This window comes from Rhinolophus ferrumequinum, chromosome 25 (genome assembly GCF_004115265.2).
Source record: "Rhinolophus ferrumequinum isolate MPI-CBG mRhiFer1 chromosome 25, mRhiFer1_v1.p, whole genome shotgun sequence".
NCBI classification, from domain to species: domain Eukaryota; kingdom Metazoa; phylum Chordata; class Mammalia; order Chiroptera; family Rhinolophidae; genus Rhinolophus; species Rhinolophus ferrumequinum.
This window is the reverse complement of record NC_046308.1, coordinates 22,255,094-22,274,371: the sequence shown is the minus strand read 5'-3', so window position 1 is coordinate 22,274,371 and position 19,278 is coordinate 22,255,094. Positions and strand designations below refer to the sequence as shown.

General features: G+C 46.9%; 2 protein-coding genes across 2 annotated transcripts; one reads left to right on the top strand and one right to left on the bottom strand.

Moving 5' to 3' along the window:
• Nucleotides 1-1,650: 1,650 nt before the first annotated feature.
• On the bottom strand, nucleotides 1,651-19,116 carry SNRPD3 (small nuclear ribonucleoprotein D3 polypeptide). Its single transcript, XM_033097551.1, has 4 exons — nucleotides 18,496-19,116; nucleotides 16,972-17,115; nucleotides 3,788-3,980; nucleotides 1,651-1,902 (listed from the first exon to the last, which is right to left on the bottom strand). The coding sequence occupies exons 2-4, from the start codon at nucleotides 17,095-17,097 to the stop codon at nucleotides 1,841-1,843; spliced, it is 381 nt and encodes a 126-aa protein (XP_032953442.1). The 5' UTR covers nucleotides 17,098-17,115; nucleotides 18,496-19,116; the 3' UTR covers nucleotides 1,651-1,840.
• Nucleotides 14,328-14,876, top strand: LOC117017401 (transmembrane protein 126A-like). Its single transcript, XM_033097552.1, has one exon. It carries the CDS (start codon nucleotides 14,328-14,330, stop codon nucleotides 14,640-14,642), a length of 315 nt encoding a protein of 104 aa, XP_032953443.1. The 3' UTR covers nucleotides 14,643-14,876.
• Nucleotides 19,117-19,278: the final 162 nt, after the last annotated feature.

Below are 19,278 nucleotides of genomic sequence, written 5' to 3'. Positions count from 1 at the left end.
CCAAGGTCAAAATGTGGCCTCAGATATACCAAATCAGAATTACCTAGCTGGCGTGGCAAGGGCAATGTTTTGAATGCAGATTCCTGGGCCCCACTCCAGACCAACTACCATCTCTAAGGGTTGGGGCCTTAGAATCTTCATTTTTCTTTTTCCCCTTCTTCCGCTCCCACCCCCCACTCCGGTTCTAGCCGTTGTTTCTCAGTCTAGTTGTGTAGGACACAGCTCCCTGGCCCATGCCGGTGTTATGTGCCTTGCGCTCCCCCGGCTGAGGCAGCCGGTCTCGGGTCGTTGGTCGGCCGCTCACAACAGGGAATCTTCATTTCTAACAAGGTCCCCAGCTAATGTTGAAAAGCACTGCTCCCACTCGCTATATTAACCCCTCAGGAGGCTTCAGGAATAAGCCAAGTAAATCAATGTCTGTAAATCAAGGTGAGCAGCACAGAAGCAGCAAAGTAGTCCATGCAGGGTACTAGTGCTTATGACAACTCCTACCTGACAGAACTCCATTTATAAAGACTTCAAAGAAATTCACTCTACAGGAAACTCAATGAACACATTTTTCTGACCAGGGACAACTCCATTCAGTGAGGTAAGTTCATCTGAAACCGCCCGGTCCTGGAGCCCCTCCTCTGGAGCAGCACTGCTTGGTGGGGGGGGTCACCAGCCACACTTTAGTGCCTCAGAGAAGCTGGGGACGACCGGGCAAACCCCACAGGGGCTGCTGCTGGGGGATGGAGGGGATGGTTTCTGAAGCTTTACTTGACATGCCTGCATCTGACTGACACCTCTCCTCCAGCAAGGCTTGCTCCTTAGCAGTTCTTTGTTACAGGAATAACATAGAGCCCGTCAGCTCTTGGCGGTATGATTATTAAACAACACTTGTTAGAAAATCCCTACTTGATGCCAGGTTAATGGACGTGTTGGACTTTCTTCCTCCATTACTTGAACAACCTGTTCAATGAGCGATGTTCTAAGGGCCGATAATCGATCCCTTTTCCTCGACAGTTTTCGCTGTAGCTCATCCTATACTGAACCCCTGCGAGAGCTCTTTGTGGTATTTGATGTCTTCAGGCTGCTTTTCTGAGTTTTGTGGGTTTTTTTGGCCAGTTATTTGCTTTGCATATGCTGCCTTCTCTACTTTCGCTACATTAAAAACTGGCCGTCCCAATCAATGCCGAGATACTTTCATAAATGCACAAAAAATCTGTCATCACCCATCACCTCCCCCCCTTGTTACTAAACTGCTTACGAAGCCAGTATAGGAGCCCCAGATGTTGGCTACTAAGATTCGCTGAATTACTTTTTAATATTAGATTGCTTTTGCCAAATGTGGAACCACTGGGGCTTCCAGGTTCAGAGGTCAGAGCACGAGACTTTGTCAAGGGCCAGGACCACTCATGTCATGTTGTTCAAACTGAGCTGATGACATCTCCACAAAGGCTACCTGAACAAAGTACAGCGTAGTGCCTATGTCACAAGATAAGTGACACACAGTCTGTGCGTTTGCAGAGTTTTTTTAAGGGCTTAACCAGCCCACGACCAGGAAGAGCAACTTAAACTCTTATCAATAACTGCTACTTTAAAGCATTGGCATTTTCCCAGGGTGTCAAAATTTAACCTGCTGCCAAAGCAAACACCACCAAACTCCAAAATGAACACATAATCAAAAAGAAAAATAAAACAAACCCATAGTTATTTATTTTAACATGTCCCCTGATCTCAAGAGGAAGATGTCAAAAGAAAACCTAGAACATATACCATATACATAAGCACGCACCCCACCAAACCCAAATTACCTAAAAGGAAAAAATAAGGGCAAAGTTCTGTTCAACAGATAAATTTATCTTCGCTTCTGGAAGATGTTTCCACGTCCCATTCCACGTCCTCTTCCTCTTGCGGCCACTGAAAGGTGGGGAAGAGAATGGACAAAGCCAGGTCAGTATGGTGAGTACTCCTGTCACAGCAGCGGGAGCCTGGGGACCTCAGAGTGGGAAGCGGCCTGAAAGGCCACCTGACCCCACACCATCATATTTCACAGGGGCGATGGAAACCCAGACAGAGGGGCGAGGCCTAGCGCCTGGTGTCAGAGCGGGAGCAGGCACCGGACTCTTTAAAGAAGCTGGCAGGCAGGGCGTTGAGAGTGAAGGTGGATTGTGAAGCAAGACTGAGAACCATAGAAAAGATGAATTCCCAGAGCTGGCCTAGGGCACGCTAATAAAACATGACAGATGCATTTAATCCACTTAAAATTCTGAAACGAATATAGTTAAATGTTTGTATCTGTTAAATCTGGGTGAGGGCTTTTATTATCTTCAAGCAATTCTGCATGTATGAAATGTTCTGTAATAGCAAAAAAAAAAAAAAAAAACAAGAAAAACAGAAACTCACAAAAAACCAAAACCATTCTCCATACTAAGAATATGACAAGATTGCTGTTCTCTGTGACCCAAGGGCTCTCAGAGGGGATGAGTGGCTTTGAAGGACAGGCGAAAATATTCTGATGACTACTAATTGGAGCCTCACCCCTCTCTCCTCTTTCAGAGCTTAGAGCTGCCCTGAAGAGGGAGGGAATTCACCTGAAAACCCAGCCACATGCTGATAGGACAAGAGCACGGGGTTGGGAGAGGCACAGATGGCTCAGGCAGAAGCCGGAGGGCCTGGGCAAACTCACTGCCAAGTGCCTTCTAGGGCACAGCCACCAGGTTTCACCTTCCGCTAGAGAAAATGATGCAGTTACGTAGTGCTAATGAGGACAGCCCTTCCCTGAGCAAGCAAAGGGAGTAGCAATTCCAGCAAGGAAGCTGGAAGCATTTCTGAAATCATTCCTTCTCTAGGACAAAAGGTCTAGAGCTCCTGGTTCTACCTCCCCATAAATACCTCTTCTCTAGGAAGGGCAACGAGATTCTCTGATCAGTTTTTTGGGAAGGCATTTTAAAGGATTACTCTATTGCACCTTTAAACTCAAAAGCTACCACACATATCAAAAATATGTAGAGCAGTTAAAGATACTGATGGAGAATCCAGTGACTTTCCTGCCCTGTAAATTTTTAGCAATGTCAAGACAGATTCTAACTACTGCATTTGCTTTCTTAGCTAATCAACATGGCAGAACTTTCCACGGACCCAAATCTAAAACTTTTGATTGGGCTAAGCCAGAAGAAAGGCCAGACTAAGTCAGTGGGAAAAGGCTAGTCTCACTTTTAGAATATGCTAAAGGAAGGATTTATTTTCAACTAGAAGAAGCTTTGAAGACGGAAGTCCAGCCCCTTTAACAGGTAAAGATGGCTTAAAACTGCTACCTTGTGTTCTGAATGGATCCCCACCACCAGCTTTTCCCTGGTTTATACTGAGTGTCAACACACATCCGCAGGCTCTCTGGGCACTGCTGCCCTGTTGCTTCAGAAGTCAAGCTAATCCACACGGCAGTGCCCTGCTCAGGGAACTAGACAAGATCAAGTTTCTCCCAGACCCTTGGACATAATCTGTGGAAACAAAGGGCCTCTTAGAGATGACACTTATCTACTCTTTAGCTTAAGACAGGACTTCCCATCATTTTTCGAAGGAGCCACTGTGGATTTTGCATAAGCCTTAAGAATGCAACCAGGCGAGGCAAGACGGAGGGCAGAGCAAGGCCCCCAGCCCCTTGCAGGTAAGGACCCCAAGACTGCAGTGGGTGTGGAGATGGCTGAGGTCAGGTCCACACCCATTCCCAGGCAATAATAAGACCATTTCTTAAAAGATACGCAACAGACTCGTATGTTAAAGCCAATGCATGAGGAACACCTACCTTGGGCCTTCAGAATAGCAGCTTTCCCCCGACCAGCTCCTGAGCCTTGGTTTTTATTTTTCATGCTCTTTAACATGGGTGCATTTTTCAGCATGTCAGGCAAAATCAGAAAGCGGATCTTGCTTCCACGGATGTATACCTGCTCCAGCTGTGCCACTCGGCCATCTCTGTATGTGACTGTGATGTTGGACATCTGGAAGGGAATCACCAGCTCGTCAGTAAGGGCCAGCAGAGAACAGAGGCACAAAGCGGGGTCGTGGCTGGTGGGAGAGAAGTCCTGAAACAGAGACTAACACCATGAAATAAAGGAGCCAGGCAAAGCCAGGGGAACACGAGTACCTATACGTGTGCCAGGGGCTGTGCTAACATGTTACATATGTGGTCCTCACAGCACCTCCAGCATGGGTATGCGCTTTCCTACTTTTATAGATTAAAAAAACTAAGGCATTTCTCCAAAGTCAAACAGCCAGAATGCAGGGACTCCAGATTCCAGTCCAGCTGGCCTGGCTCCAGAGCTTGAACTGCTATACTGCCTCCCGCCAGCATGTGAAGCGTGCTCAGTGGTGATAAACTGTAATTGAAGCAGCTTTGAACTGCCTGTCCAAACTCTGTCCTCTCCTGCGTCTCCCAGCACACAGACTGCAAAGGCACCACGAAGGTCACGAGCACGTACCAGAGGTGATTCCTATTCTCCCAGGGCATGCCCTACAAGAGCCCCTCGGGCTTGGCTGAACAGGACTGAGACGCTGAGGGGGCAGTGCCTGTATGAAGGGCCCGGAATAGGAGAGGTGTGAGGCAAGAGCTTGCAGAGAGACAGGACACTCAGGCAGGGACCTACAGGATACAGGGACTGGAGCAGAACTGGGATGGAGGACAGGCTCATCACCTCAGAGACGATGGGGGTCACTCAAGTTCACGGATACAGAAAGGGTGGTCAGGGTTAGGGCAGCACTTTGGAAAGACGAATATGCCAACATGGATCACCTGTGGGACGGAGAGGCAGGGAGCCGAGAGGTGACACCAGCTGGGAGACTGGCTGAGCACGGAACGGTGACGCAAACCTGCCAGGGCCAATTCAACAGGTAGCATGTTTATCATTAAAAGTAGCTTATTTTGTGAGTCTTCTGGAGGTAAGATGATTACAATTTATTCAGAATGGGATAAGCCCGCCGTGCAGATAGATATGCTGTTTCCCAGATTTCACTGGTTCGTTGTCATCTTACACTCACTTGCTCTTTTCTTCAAGTGCTAACTGACCACCCAGCCTCTGCTTGGACATCCACAGTACAAACAGACTAACAATCCTCTGGGGCTGCCTCCAGCTATATCTTGAGTTGGAATAGTTTCTGGAGCTTCAACCCACTACCCCTGCTCTACTCTCAGGGGAGGCAAAGCTCGAGTTTCCCATAAATCTGCTCCAGCCCAGCACTCCCAGTTTCTTAGCAAATTCCCAGTTTCTAAGTCCTCGACCCCCTGCCCTTGGCTTGGACATCATAACCTCTGGTGCTGCAAATGCACACCAGCTACGGTGATGCTACCCGAGGGGAACGTGGGTCTGGCCGGGTCTCACAACACCAGATACACCTGGGAACAGGCCTGCGAACCTGCCGTTTGTCAGGGGTGTCACCCTGGCTAAGTTTCCTGGTTCCCCTGAGCCTCAGTTCCCTCACCTACAAAATAAGGAAAAATACAACATAATAAAGCCAACTTCGCTGAGCACTTACTACTGTTCCAGGCAATATCACACAGCAACTAATTTTATGTCACACAATCCTACGAGATAAATACTATCACCATCCCCACTGGAGATAAAGCGGCACAGCCCATTAGAGGCAGATTTGTTCCCAGAGACCAAGCCCTTACCCACCCTGTTCTTTGGCTCAAGGTCACGGGGCCCTGTGCAGCCTGGTCGGGGTTCGAACCCTAGCCTATCTGACTAAACCCACACTCTTACCCACACACAGACCACCCCGTAACTCCCTAGAATTACTAAGAAGCAAATTAAACAAGACAGGTATGTTGGAATGCTGTCCTATTATTACCTACCGGGGTCACAGAATCTCAGTAAAATGGTGAATCAAAATGACAGTGAAAATGTCTATTTTGGGGGCTGTGCTGCTGCCCAGTCCCTTCTCCTTCAGCACATACTGGTACATCTCACTCCTTCCTCTGCCACAATCTCCCTAACCCACTTGAGAAACCCTGACAGAGGCTGACATGTAAGATCAACAAGACGTAAACCAAGTGTTTTCACAATGGCAGAGTCCAGTATTATTTGACTCATACTCCGACCCTAAGAACCATGTCCACTGTTACTCTCGTGCTCGTCCTGCTGCACGAGCTGAGACATGACTGTGCTGTGTACAAGCCCCATAGCCTCACTGCCCACCCACTCACGTAGCTTGTTAGTAACTCGGAGCTGTTCCCATCGTTAGCCAAGACAGTAACTTGAGTGAACGAGGTTTTAATCAAGGTCAGGCAGGAACACCCGATTTACTCAACTTTCCCAAATAACCACAATACAACACAGATGGCATAAGCCAGGGCCCAACTTAAATGACATCTTATGGTTCTCCAGTCTGAATATTAAATGGAAAATTCCAGAAATAAACAAAGTTTTAAATTGCACGCCATTCTGAGTAGCGTGATGAAATCTCGTGACGTCTCACTGTCCCACCTGGGACATGAGCCATCCCATCCAAGCCCACCACTACTTCTCACCTGGTAGTCACTTAGTAGCCATGTCGGTTATCAAATCAACTGTCACAGTGTTCAAGTAACCCTTGTTTTACTTAATAATTGCCCCAAAGCCATTCACATAATTTTATTATAGTGCGTTATAATTGTTTTTTTATTAGTTATTGTTGCTAATCTCTTACTGTGCCTAATTTATAAATTAACTTTTATCATAGGTATGTATAGGAAAAAACACAGTATACATAGGGTTTGGTACTATCCTTGGTTTCAAACACCTGCTGGGGTGGGGGTCTTGGAACATCCCCCCTTGGATAAGACGGGACTACTACACAGTCAAATTGTGGGGATTTCCTCCTACCTGGGGCCAAGGCAGAGATCTGTGAAGCAATGTTAGGGGGCCTCAGGATCGTCAAACACAGCATCCCTTTGTGGGGTACACAGCAAGCACTCTGCCCTACCATTAATAATAGAGCCTCCTTCTCTTCCTCTGATCCCTTTTACTCATATTCCTGCCTGGAATCTGACAGTCACAGCTGAGGGTCTGAAACATCCAGAGGCAACAGGATATCACAGGTTTCCTCTACGCCTCATCTGTAGGGACTATGGTTTAAGATCACAGACTTGGGAGTCAGGAACTTGGGTTTAGATCTGCTCCTTCCATGTCTGGTCACCCTGGGCACCTGGAAGCATGTTGGTCTCAGAGAGGTCCTGCGATGACTGAAGGATCTATTGTATGTAAAATCCCTAGCATAGTGCCTGGCACAGAATCACATGCAAAAAATGAAAACTTTTGATACTATTAAGCACACACCCTTTCGGAGACAAGTCTTAGTTTGACAAGTTAAACTAAGACTTAAAATACTTAACAGTGCCCAGATCTTGGTTTCTAAATTCTATTCCTAACCTAAAAGAAATCAAGGCTTCTTGAAGAAGTGGCTGGTTCCAGAACTGGGTCAGGGAAGGAAAAGATGGGCCTGTCACAAACATCTTGAGCCAGAAGGTAAGGATGTGCTCCCAAAATATGACCAGAGCACATTGAAAGGACACAGGAGTCAGCTTGAGGGGGATCCTACTGACCAAATCAGAAATCATTTGAACATCAAAATAATGACAGTAACAGGTTATAACCCATTTAATAAAACGGAAACCCACAGCCCCTATGGATAATACATGAATGAATAAATGGGGAATAAAGGAAAACTCTTCCATACAGTAAACCTAAATCTCCCCACAAAATTCTCATTAGTTACAAAAGGCAAAAGAATATACAGTGAAAAGACCACACAATCCCTGAAGCAAATAATCAAGATTAACATCACCAATAAAGGGCAAACAGGCATTCTGGGCGTCTGGGTGTGACACCCTGAGGAGATAAAATCTCTTACACAGTTCAGCCAAAAGCATAATCCGAATCTAATCATGAGGAAACACTAGAGAAACCCCAATCAAGGGGCATTCTAAAAAAATAACTGGCCTCTATTTTTCAAAAACATCAACAATGTGATTTCTGGCCAACATGGCAGAGTGGGTAAACACTGTGCTCACCTCCTCTCACAGCCACATCAAAATGACAACTAAACTACAAACAACCATCACTGAGAATTGTCTGAAGTCTAGCTGAATCGAAGCCCTACAACTAAAGACATACAGAAGAAGTCACCTTGAGACTAGTCGGAGGGGCAGAGATATGGAACGTGCTGGTCCCACTCCTGTGTGTGACCATTAAAAATCAGGAGGGGGTCCAGCCTGGTGGCTCAGGCAGTTGGAGCTCCATGCTCCTAACTCCAAAGGCTGCCAGTTCGATTCCCACATGGGCCAGTGAGCTCTCAACCACAAGGTTACCAGTTCAACTCCTCAAGTCCCGCAAGGGATGGTGGGCTCTGCCCCCTGCAACTAAGATTGAACACAGCACCTTGAGCTGAGCTGCCTCCCGGATGGCTCAGTTCGTTGGAGCGCGGGATCTCAACCACAAGGTTGCCAGTTCGATTCCTCGACTCCTGCAAAGGATGGTGAGCAGCAGCGCTCCCTGCAACTAAGATTGAACACGGCACCTTGAGCTGAGCTGCCGCTGAGCTCCCGGATGGCTCAGTTGGTTGGAGCGCGTCCTCTCAACCACAAGGTTGCTGGACCCTGCAACTAGCAACGGCAACTGGACCTGGAGCTGAGCTGCGCCCTCCACAACTAAGACTGAAAGGACAACAACTTGACTTGGAAAAAAGTCCTGGAAGTACACACTGTTCCCCTTCCCCAATAAAATCTTAAAAAAAAAAAAAAAAAAAAAATCAGGAGTGATAGCTAGGCTGTGGAGGTCCCCATGAGGTCCCCTATGAGGAGTCCCAGCCACACACCAGGTTCCCCAGGCCAAGGTTCCAGTGCCAGGGAGAGAAGTCCCCATAACTTCTGGCTGTGAAAACCAGAGATTGTGGCTGAGTGAGATGAGGGCAGCTGCAGTCCCAGGCACTCCTCTTAAAGGACTTGTGCATAGCCTTACTGGCTGATGGACTCATTGCTCTGAGTTCCAGAGCTGGGGCAGCAGCTCCAAAGGTGCCAAGGACATATGGGGAAGAACTGAGTTGTCTGGATTCAGGGTGAGGGCTGAAGGGGCAGCTTTCTCCCAGAGGAGCTAGAGGAAGCCATTGTATCTTTGTTGAGCCTGCCCGGCTCCCAACATCAGAGGCAGGTAGCCACTATATTTGAGTCTCCATCAATCTGGCTAATACCATTTGTTGGCCCTGCCCTAGTGATTGAGACCTCCACCCAACCCAACTTTCAGGCACACCCACGTCACTTCCAGTGGCTTTTCCATACAAACTGCCTGTCTTGGCTCATGCTGCAGACTCTCCTAAAATCTCTCAAAGGCTCACAAAATCAAAACAAACAACATCTGGCTTCAGCATGTCCTGTACCGTTTGAACAGACGTAAGCCCAGTACTGGCGACAACCAGCTGCAGTTTGTGGCTTGGCCTCTCGGTTCGTGGCTTGGCCTCTTGAAGCACCTCAAAGGCCAGCATGGGTGGGGCCATTTGTAAACTACATTGTGGCTCATGCCAGGTGGCCCCAGGCAGGGCAAAGGCAAGGCTGAACTTGGACTGTGGTGGGGCCTGACCTAGGAGACCCCAGGGGTGGCACACCCAGTGGACAGCTTCGGACAGAGCATCACCCGACTGCCTCCACGGACGACACACCCAAAGGGCAGACTGGGCAGGCACCAGATTGTGAATCCTGCTCCACAGGTCAGTCCCTGCACAACAGCTCCTCCACTGTAGTTACAGCCAGTCCTCACAACCAATCAGTCCAAGTGTCAATACACTCACTGATGTGCAGACAGCAACCAAAGCTCAACTACAACAGGAGGGCACATACAACCCACACAAGGGACACACCTGGAGCACCCAGCTCTGGTGACCAAGAAGACTGTGCCACTGAGCCCCACAGCATACCTACTATATAAGGCCATTCTACTGAGACTGGGTGACATAGCACCTCTACCTAGAAACAAACACAAGGAGGCAGCCAAAATGGGGAGACAAAGAAACATATCCCAAATAAAAAAATTGAACAAAACTCCAGAAAAAGAACTAAACAAAATGGAGACAAGTAATCGACCAGACACAGTTCCAAGCACTCATTATAAGGATGCTCAGTGATCTCAGGGAGAACTTCAACAAAGAGATGGGAAACATAAAGATGGAGATAGAAAACATAAAAAAGAAATGGTCAGAAATAAAGAATACAGTAACTGAAACGAAGAATACTTTAGAGCAGGGTTGTCCAAACTGCGGCCACGGGCCAACTGTGGCCCGTGATCCATTGTTAATTGGCCCGCAGCAAATTCCAAAAATATAGTTTACTTAAATAAACCAGGTGGGGCCGGCCCGGTGGCTCAGGCGGTTAGAGCTCCATGCTCCTAACTCCAAAGGCTGCCGGTTCGATTCCCACATGGGCCAGTGGGCTCTCAACCACAAGGTTGCCAGTTCAATTCCTCGACTCCCGCAAGGGATGGTGGGCTCCGCCCCCTGCAACTAAGATTGAACATGGCACCTTGCGCTGAGCTGCCTCCCCGATGGCTCAGCTGGTTGGAGCGCATCCTCTCAACCACAAGGTTGCCGGTTCGATTCCTCGACTCCTGCAAGGGATGGTGGGCTGCGCCCCCTGCAACAAACAACGGCAACTGGACCTGGAGCTGAGCTGCGCCCTCCACAACTAAGACTGAAAGGACAACAACTTGAAGCTGAACGGCACCCTCCACAACTAAGATCGAAAGGACAACAACTTGACTTGGATAAAAGTCCTGGAAGTACACACTGTTCCCCAATAAAATCCTGTTCCCCTTCCCCAATAAAATCTTTAAAAAAAAATAAAAATAAAAATAAACCAGGTGAGGCAATACGTACTTCACCTCGAGTGAGTGGCCCGGCTGTTTGTGTATTTTACCGCATATGGCCGTTGGTGAAAAACGTTGAAAAAAGTTTGGACACCCCTTCTTTAGAGGAAATCAACAGTAGATTAGATGAAGCAGAAGATCGAATTGGCAACTTAGAAGATAAGGTAGCAGAAAACACCCAATCAGAATAGCACAATGAAAAACAATTTTTAAAAAATGAGGATAGTGTAAGGGGCTTCTGGAACAACATCAAGCGCACTAACTGTTGCATCATAGGGGTACCAGGAGGAGGAAAGAGAGAGCAAGGAATTGGAAACCTATTTCAAGAAATAATGATGGAAAACTTCCTTAATCTGACAAAGGAATAAATATACCCGTCCAGGAAGCACAGAGTCCCAAACAAGATGAACCCAAAGAGGCCCACACCAAGACACATCATAATAAAAATGCTAACGGTTAAAGACAAAGAAAGAATCTTAAAAGCAGCAAGAGAAAAGCAGTTAGTTACCTACAAAAAAGCTTCCATAAAACTGTCAGCTGATTTCTCAACAGAAACTTTGCAGGCCAGATGGGATTAGCACGAAATACTCAAAGTGATAAAAAGCAAGGACTAGGCCAGCCAGTTGGCTCAGGTGGTTGGAGCACTGTGCTCCTAATGCCAAGGTAGCCAGTTCAATTCCCACATGGGCCAGTGAGCTGCGCCCTCTACAGCTAAGATTGGGAACAACAGCTCTCCCTGGAGCTGGGCTGCCATGAGCAGCCGGAGGTTGGTGTGAGCTGCTGTGTGCAACCATGTGCTGCCAGGAGCGGCCGGTGGCCAGCGTGAGTGGCCAGTAGCCAGCGTGAGCTGCTGTGTGCGGCTGTGGGCTACCGTGCAGTGTCATGAGTGGCCGGCAGTCAGTGTTAGTGGCCGGCAGCCATTGTGAGCGGCCGGCAGCTGGCAAGAGCTGCTGTGAGCTGAGCGGCTGACCGACGACCAGTGACCGACTGCCTCAGCCGGTAGTAGCGCAAGGCTCATAATACCAGCATGGGCCAGGGAGTTGTGTCCTACACAACTAGACTGAGAAACAACAGCTCGAACTGGAGTGGGGGGGGGACGGGAGAAGGGGGAGAGGAAGAAAGGACCTATAACCAAGATTACTTTATCCAGCAAAGCTATCACTTAGAATCTAAGGACAGGATATATAGCTTCCCAGACAAGAAAAAGCTAAAGGAGTTCACTGCCACCAAATCAGTATTACAAGGAATCTTAGAGGGATTTATATAAAATGGAAAAAAAAGCATAAACAATATGAATAATAAAATGGCAATAACTACATATCTATCAATAATTACTTTCAATATAAATCGATTAAATGCTCCAATCAAAAGACAGGGTGGCTAAATGGGTAAGAAAACAAGACCCTTACACATGCTGCCGACAAGAGACTCATTTTAGATCAAAAGACACACATAGACTGAATATAAAGGAATGGAAAAAGATATCATCAAAACGAAAACACACAAACAATAAAAAGCTGGGTGGCAATACTTATACCAGACAAAACAGGCTTTAAAACAAACTTATACCAGACAAAATAAACTTTAAAACTAAAGCTATAACAAGAGACAAAGAAGGACCCAGTAATCCCTCTTCTGGATATTTATCCAAAGAAACTCAAAATGCTACTTCGAGGGGACGTATGTAAACAATGCAGCATTGTTTACAATGGCCAAGATGTGGAGGCAGCCTGGGTATTTGGTTTGTCTATGGATGAATGGATAAAGAGGTGGTACATATGTACAATGGACTATTACCTAGCCATGGAAGGGAAGGGGTTCTTGCCATCTGCAGTGGCATGGATGGACCTGGCCACATGTATTGTGCCCAGTGGACTTATGTCACACAGAAAAAGACAGATGCTATGTAATTTCACTTATATGGGAAATCTAAAGAACAAAACAAACAAAATAAACTTATAGGTATAGAGAACATTTTGATGGCTGCCAGATGGGAGAGCGTTTGGGGGGGCTATGTGAAAAAGTGGAGGGGATTAAGAAGTACAAATTGAGGGGGGTCCGGTTAGTTCAACTGGTTAGAGCATGGTGCTGATGACACCAGGGTTGCCAGTTCGATCCCTGTAAGCTGCGCCCTCCCTGGAAAAAAAAAACAACTACAAATTGTTACCCCATAGTCTTGGGAATGTAGGGTACAGCATAAGGAATGTAGTCAGTAACATTGTAATAACTATGTATGGTGTCAAATGGGTATTGGGTTTATCAGGGTGATAGATGGGAGGGGAACGGGGGCAGGTGAAAAATGTGAAGGGATTAAAAAGTACAAATTGGTAGTTACAAAATGGTCATGGGGATGTAAAGCATAGGGAATATAGTCAATAATATGGTAATAACTATGTATAGTACCAGGTAGTTACCTGGTACTAGACGAGTCAAGAGGATCACTTCTTAAATTATATAAATGTCTAACCACTATGCTGTACACCTGAAATTAATATAAAATAATACTGAATGTCAACTGTCATTGAAAAATTTAAAAAGGGGGGGAAGGTGAAAGGGAATAAGAGGTTCAAATTTCCAGGTATAAAACAAGTAAGTCATGGGGGTGTATGTACAGCATAGGGAATATAGTCAATAATATTGTGATAGCGTGGTACAGAGTCAGATGGTTGCTGGACTCATCATGGTGATCACATCTTTAGGTGTGTAAATGTTGTACACCTGAAACTAATATAGTATTGTATGCTACATTTTAATAAAAATTTTAAATAAAACCTGAAAACTCAAAAAACAAAACAAAAAACATCAATGATATGAAAAGCAAAAGTGGAGGAACCAACCAAAACTACAGAAACATAAAGTGAGCTGACAACTAAGTGCAGTAAGTGATACAGGGATGAAAACATTGTCATAAAGGACATTACTGGGACACTTGCAGTCCAGGAATATGGACTGCAGGCTAAATAAAGTACTGATTCAATGTTGAAGTTCCTGAATGATGGTACTATGGACACAATAAGAGAATGTATTTGTTATTAAGAAATATACACAAAAGTATTCTTCAATGAAGGAGTATGATGAACGCAATCCACTCTTAAATAGTTCAGAAAAAATATAGTTTAAAAATTAGTTTGCTCGGACTGAGTCATGTGTCAGTCAAAGATGGCTGTGCCCCAGCAAGTTGCATAAAATGCAGCAGTGAGCCTTCGAGGCCGAGGACGACCAGAGGAAGCACCAACTGCTGGGAGGAGAGCACGAAGCTCAATACTGAAAATTGTGAACCAGACGATACTGTCAAGGAAAACCGAATTTTTATCATAACCAGAAAAATTAACCAATTTCCAGAAATGAAAAGGGATTTACTTGAACATGGATCAACATATATTGGACTTAATGCTGCTCCCTGTGGTTTAACAGCACATCTTAAATATGACACAAGCTCACATAGCTGCGGGTTTACCAATGGCAGGGATCCTATTTTTGACAGCAAACATACGAGTATCTTACAAAGGTTTTGTATCACCACTGAATAAAGGTGATTTGAATCGTGAAACCTATACCATCACACGAGGTGGATTAGTTGGTCTTGTTTTTGGCGGTCTGTACAGTTTTCTTGGCTATACTGTGAATGGTGGCCTAGCAGCAAGGTATGCCTCAGCCCTGCTACCAGAGAAAGGAAACATCTTAACCAGTAGGATCAGAACTAAGCCCGTCTTTAGAAAGATATTATTTCCCATTTTGCTCCAGACTGGCTTTGCAGCATGCCTTGGTTCTTGACAATACAAACTACTTATAAAGGCTCTTCAGTTCTCTGGATGTGGCACAGAAATTCAGTGATAGTTCCAGCAGTCCAGTCAGTGATTGGGGGGGTCATGCCAAAGCCCCCAGGAGGCAGGCCCCCACCATCTGACAAGCACCTGGCACATGTAGTCAATGTGCCAAGCTTAGGTAGATCCAGAGAAGCCTCGCATCTTGGCATGGGCAGTGTTATGGCCTGAACTGTGCCCCATTCCCAGATTCTTATGTTGAAGTCTTCACGCCCCAGTACCTCAGAATGTGACTATTTCGAGACTGGATCTTTAGCGGTAACTGGGCCCTAATCCAATTACTTGCCTCCTTCCTTGTAAGAAGAGATTTGGAGACAGGCACAAGAGTGAAGACCATGTGAAGACACAGGAAGAAGCCAGCCACCTATAAGTCTTCCTTCATGGACCTCAGAAGAACCGACCCTGTGACACCTTGATCTCCGCCTTCCAGCCTCCAGAACCCTGAGAGAATAATTTTCTGTTGTTTGAGCCACCAAGCGTGGAACTTTGTGATGGCAGCCCCAGCAGATTAACACAGGCAGGAGGCAGGCCCCCACCATTTGACAAGCATCTGCTTATTTATTTTGAACCATGGTACTGAGGCTGAGGTACTAGTTTCATCCCTAATTTAGAAAGGAGGGAACAGAGGGTGAGGGCAGTCCAAAGTTTGCTCCAAGTCACACCAAGCAGCAAGCTACAACCTGATTCCAGATCCGTCTATCAGCAGGGTCTGTGTGCTTTACCCCATACTGGCTGCATCTGAAAGACCACTAAGGCCATCCGGTGAGACACTCACATTACAGACGGGCAGTCTGACGACCTGAAGCTCAATAAGTTGTCCAAATAGTGGAATAAACACATCAGGATTCCCTACCTCTAGTCTTGCATTCTACTCACCAAACTAAAGTACCTTAAAACGGACAAGGATGCCTTAAGCCAGAAGACTAGATCTATGACAGTGGCACCCCACAAAAGCAAAGGAAGCCAGGAGCCACAGGACCTTTAGAGAGTCCACACCACCCATCTCTGTGGCATTACTACCAAGGGAGAGAAATCAGCAGCCACCAGATGCCCATCTCCCTGAATGCCAGGGTACTGCCCCAGCTGGTCAACCTGGCAGGAAGATGATGCTGAAAGCTACAGAGATACCACAAATAAATGAATGACCCTAGGAAGCAAGGAATAGTTAGGACACCTGATCCACAGTGCGACCTTGGGTTAAGTCACTTTATCTCTTTGACCTCCAGTTTTCTCACCTGAGCTACGTGTTGCTCACACACAATTCATCTGATTTTTAGAATAGCCCTGGGGTGTGTAGGCGTTATCTCTGTGGCAATCTTTGCAGCTCTGCTGAGGTTTCCCTTCAAGGGACAACAGGCTGTGAGGAATGCAGGGAGCTGACAAGCTCCAGCTGCCACCTTTGGTATCCACTACAGCATACATACACCCCGAGGCCACTCTCTCCGCAGGCTGCCAGCCAATGACTGGCCACAGCGGGGGTACTAGAGCCAGGCCATTTCTGCCCCATGCTACTCTCCTCAGTTTTGGCATCTACATCACAGAGGACCCAAAGTAACACTATTCCCATTTTACTGATGAGGAAACTGAGGTGATTAACATGGCTATGGTCGTATAATCAGGATTCAAACCAACATGATTCCAAAGCCCAAGCTCTTAACTGATGGTTTAAAGAACAAAGGAGAAAGTGTGCGGATACACTTTGTAATGTTATACAGATTCTTGTGATTATTAAAAGCAAAGTAGTGCCACGGGAAGAACACCACATCAGGAAGCTGCTCCAACATTTATTAGCAGGGTGACATTCACTAGATGAGTCCTTTAATCTTATTCTCCCTATTTTATGGATGACAAAACTCCCACCAAACCCATTTACCTCGAAAGGTAGTTGCTATAATCAAATGAAATTCTTCCCCTCAAGAAAACTGGCAAATAAGCACATTATGTGAGTGTAAGATTTTGCTAACTGCAAAGCATTATGCAAATATGTGGGGGCAAATGGATAATGGTCTGAACCTGAAGGATTCCAACAAAGGGAGCAGTGCCACTTCTCTTAAACAGTCCCCCAAATATGGGACAAAGGACAAAGTTAAATATTCCAAACTTCTGAATGGCTCTTATTCATGCCCATATGCCCGCACCTATACCAGTCTCTGGCACACATTAGGCACTCAGTAAGGAACTGTTCAATGAGAACTTCAAAAAGACCTCCAGTCACCATCTTTCTGTCCCGCAAGACAGAGACACAAGCTTTCTCCAGTCTCATGTACAAAGCAGGATACCTGGCAGTTCATGTTGTCTTCCGCCTCAATGAGCTTCCCACGGTACACCTCACCAGTGTTTGTCTCACACGTCACAATGTGACCCTCCGCCTCATGTAGAACTTTAATCGGCACACCAATAGACATCTTGGCAGGAAGAGAGTTCTACAGTGGGAGAGACAACAGTTAGTTCATCTTTCAGGGCCTGAGAAGGCATGTGGCACATACCATGCCTCCCTTAAGGCCTGACACTCCATAAAACTTAGCAAAGATGTCTCAGCTGCATTTTCTACAAAAAAAGCTTAACATCTAGCTTGAGGTACCTATCTGAAAAAATACATGGAACATGTGGGGTGGGGAGGAATGGAAGCCCGGGTAGAGGGAAATCTAATGGGAATGAAAAGTACCTTCCATCTTCCTCCCTGCTATCCTATGTCCCTTTATCTTCACCAAATAACCATCAATCAATTCTGTGTGTTTGGGGGCAAGGGGGGTGGCATGCATTACCTTACAATGTATTTGTCAACCCAGAGCTGTAGGTGACACCATTTTGAGAACCCATGATATAAACCCGAGCTGTCCAAGACAGCAATCACTGTCCACATGTAGCCATTTAAATTAAACTTAATTAAAATGAAATAAAATTTAAAAAACTCAGTCCCTCAGTCATATTAGCAACATTTCAAGTGCTCAATGGCCACATGTGGCTAGTGTTGGGCATACATATATACAGTATTACTAAGCACTGCTCATATAGACCAAAGGATGCAGGCAAATCTGGAAGAGGTTGTGTATTTAATTTAACCCATTCTATGCCCTTTGACCCTCCACTTCACCATCAAGGCTAAAGAGAAAATATCAAAGTGTTCACAGAGTGACAATGTGCTAGAAGCAGGAAATGCTTTTATTGGAAGAGAAACAATCAGGGCAAGCGCCTGGCTTGACCTAATTGAACGAGACAAGTGAAGGGTTTTTTAACTCCAAAATGAACAACGACTAAAGGCTGGAAAGCACCATGTGTGTTCAAGAAAGGAAAAGGAACACGAGGTTGGGAAAAACACGCCGGCTCCCTTGGAGAGGAGCCTTAGGAGTGTGGATTTTAGGCTGAAAACAGCGAAGGACCACTGCAAGATTATATGTAAGGAATAATCCAACAAAAAGGTAGCAGCACTTATAAAATGGATCAAACACAGTTAAGAAGCAGGGGAACGTGATAAAACTTCTGTACCAGTGTGGAAAGCACGGGGCACCAGCGCCTGAATGGAGGATGGAGGCAATCAGTCAGAAATGATTTCAAGACTATTGCCTGCACACTTCGAAAAACAGACCTGGAGAGGTATAGAAAATGAAGAGCATGTACTTTGGGGAAAAGCTAATAAACTCACTTCCAGGCGCTAGTGAGGCGACGCTGATGTTTGGGTGGCCCAGGCTTCCCGCTCTTCTCCCTCCCCGAGCCACGCAGAGCTCCATGGCTGTGCGTCCTCCAGCCCCCGGCCCCTCACGGGTGTCTCGGCCTACCCTCGCCTGCCCCTGGCCTTTCCTCACCGGTTCCGGTCTCCTCTTCCTTTCCCGCGCGGCTGCGGTGTCTCAGGCGACTCCGACGGCGTGAGGCGAGCGAATGGCGGATTCCGCTCTCCCAGAATACCATGCGTTCCCAAAATGCCGCGCGCAGAACCCGACCCCTTCCTTTTCCTAGTGGTGAGAGCGATCTCGCCTCCGCCTCCTCCTCACCCCGCCGGCTAGGAAACGTGGGCTCTGGTACGATCGTTCCGGCCCCAGAAAAGAGGGTTGATGATGGGGCCCAGGTGCCACCCGAAATACCGACCTTCAGCCCGTCAAGGGAAGAGGGGAACTCGCGGTTCCAAGCACCCCCCACCAGGGACGGGCTGGATCCAAGGGCGGAGATCTAGGGTCTGGGCCGTCGGATCGGGGGCAGCAGGCGGTAGGGCCGAAGGCTAGGATCTCCCCTCACAATTTAACCTTTGGAACCCGGCACTGCCAGGTAAGTGCGACCTGAGCAAGGCGACGAATTTCACCATACGGATAGGGAAACTGAGGTATAGAGAAGAGGGGGTGCCGGCCCAGGGATTCGGAGTAGGGTTAGGTCTCCCGAAGCCCAACGATTTATGCCACAGGACCAGGCCTTGGACCTGAGGCTGACAAAGAAGCGGGTGTGAGTAGAGGTGGAGCTTGCTAAGGGGAAGAGCCTCTGGGGAGCCAATGTTCGCTGGACTACAGGGTTTCGGGGCGGGGCTCAGAGAGGGGCGGGGCTCCCCGGGAACGGAGGCGGAGAAGGGCCTGTGCGTCTGCGCGAGAACTGGGAAAGGG

What these genes read in the sequence shown, in the direction of transcription:
- LOC117017401 (XM_033097552.1), top strand. Translation starts at nt 14,328, where the DNA reads ATGGCAGGGATCCTATTTTTGACAGCAAACATACGAGTATCTTACAAA.
- SNRPD3 (XM_033097551.1), bottom strand. Translation starts at nt 17,097, where the DNA reads ATGTCTATTGGTGTGCCGATTAAAGTTCTACATGAGGCGGAGGGTCAC. An exon ending in AAGACAACATGAACTGCCAG is followed by an intron (nt 3,981 to 16,971) that starts GTATCCTGCTTT and finishes ATTCCCTTCCAG; the next exon opens with ATGTCCAACATCACAGTCAC. An exon ending in TGCTATTCTGAAGGCCCAAG is followed by an intron (nt 1,903 to 3,787) that starts GTAGGTGTTCCT and finishes CCCACCTTTCAG; the next exon opens with TGGCCGCAAGAGGAAGAGGA.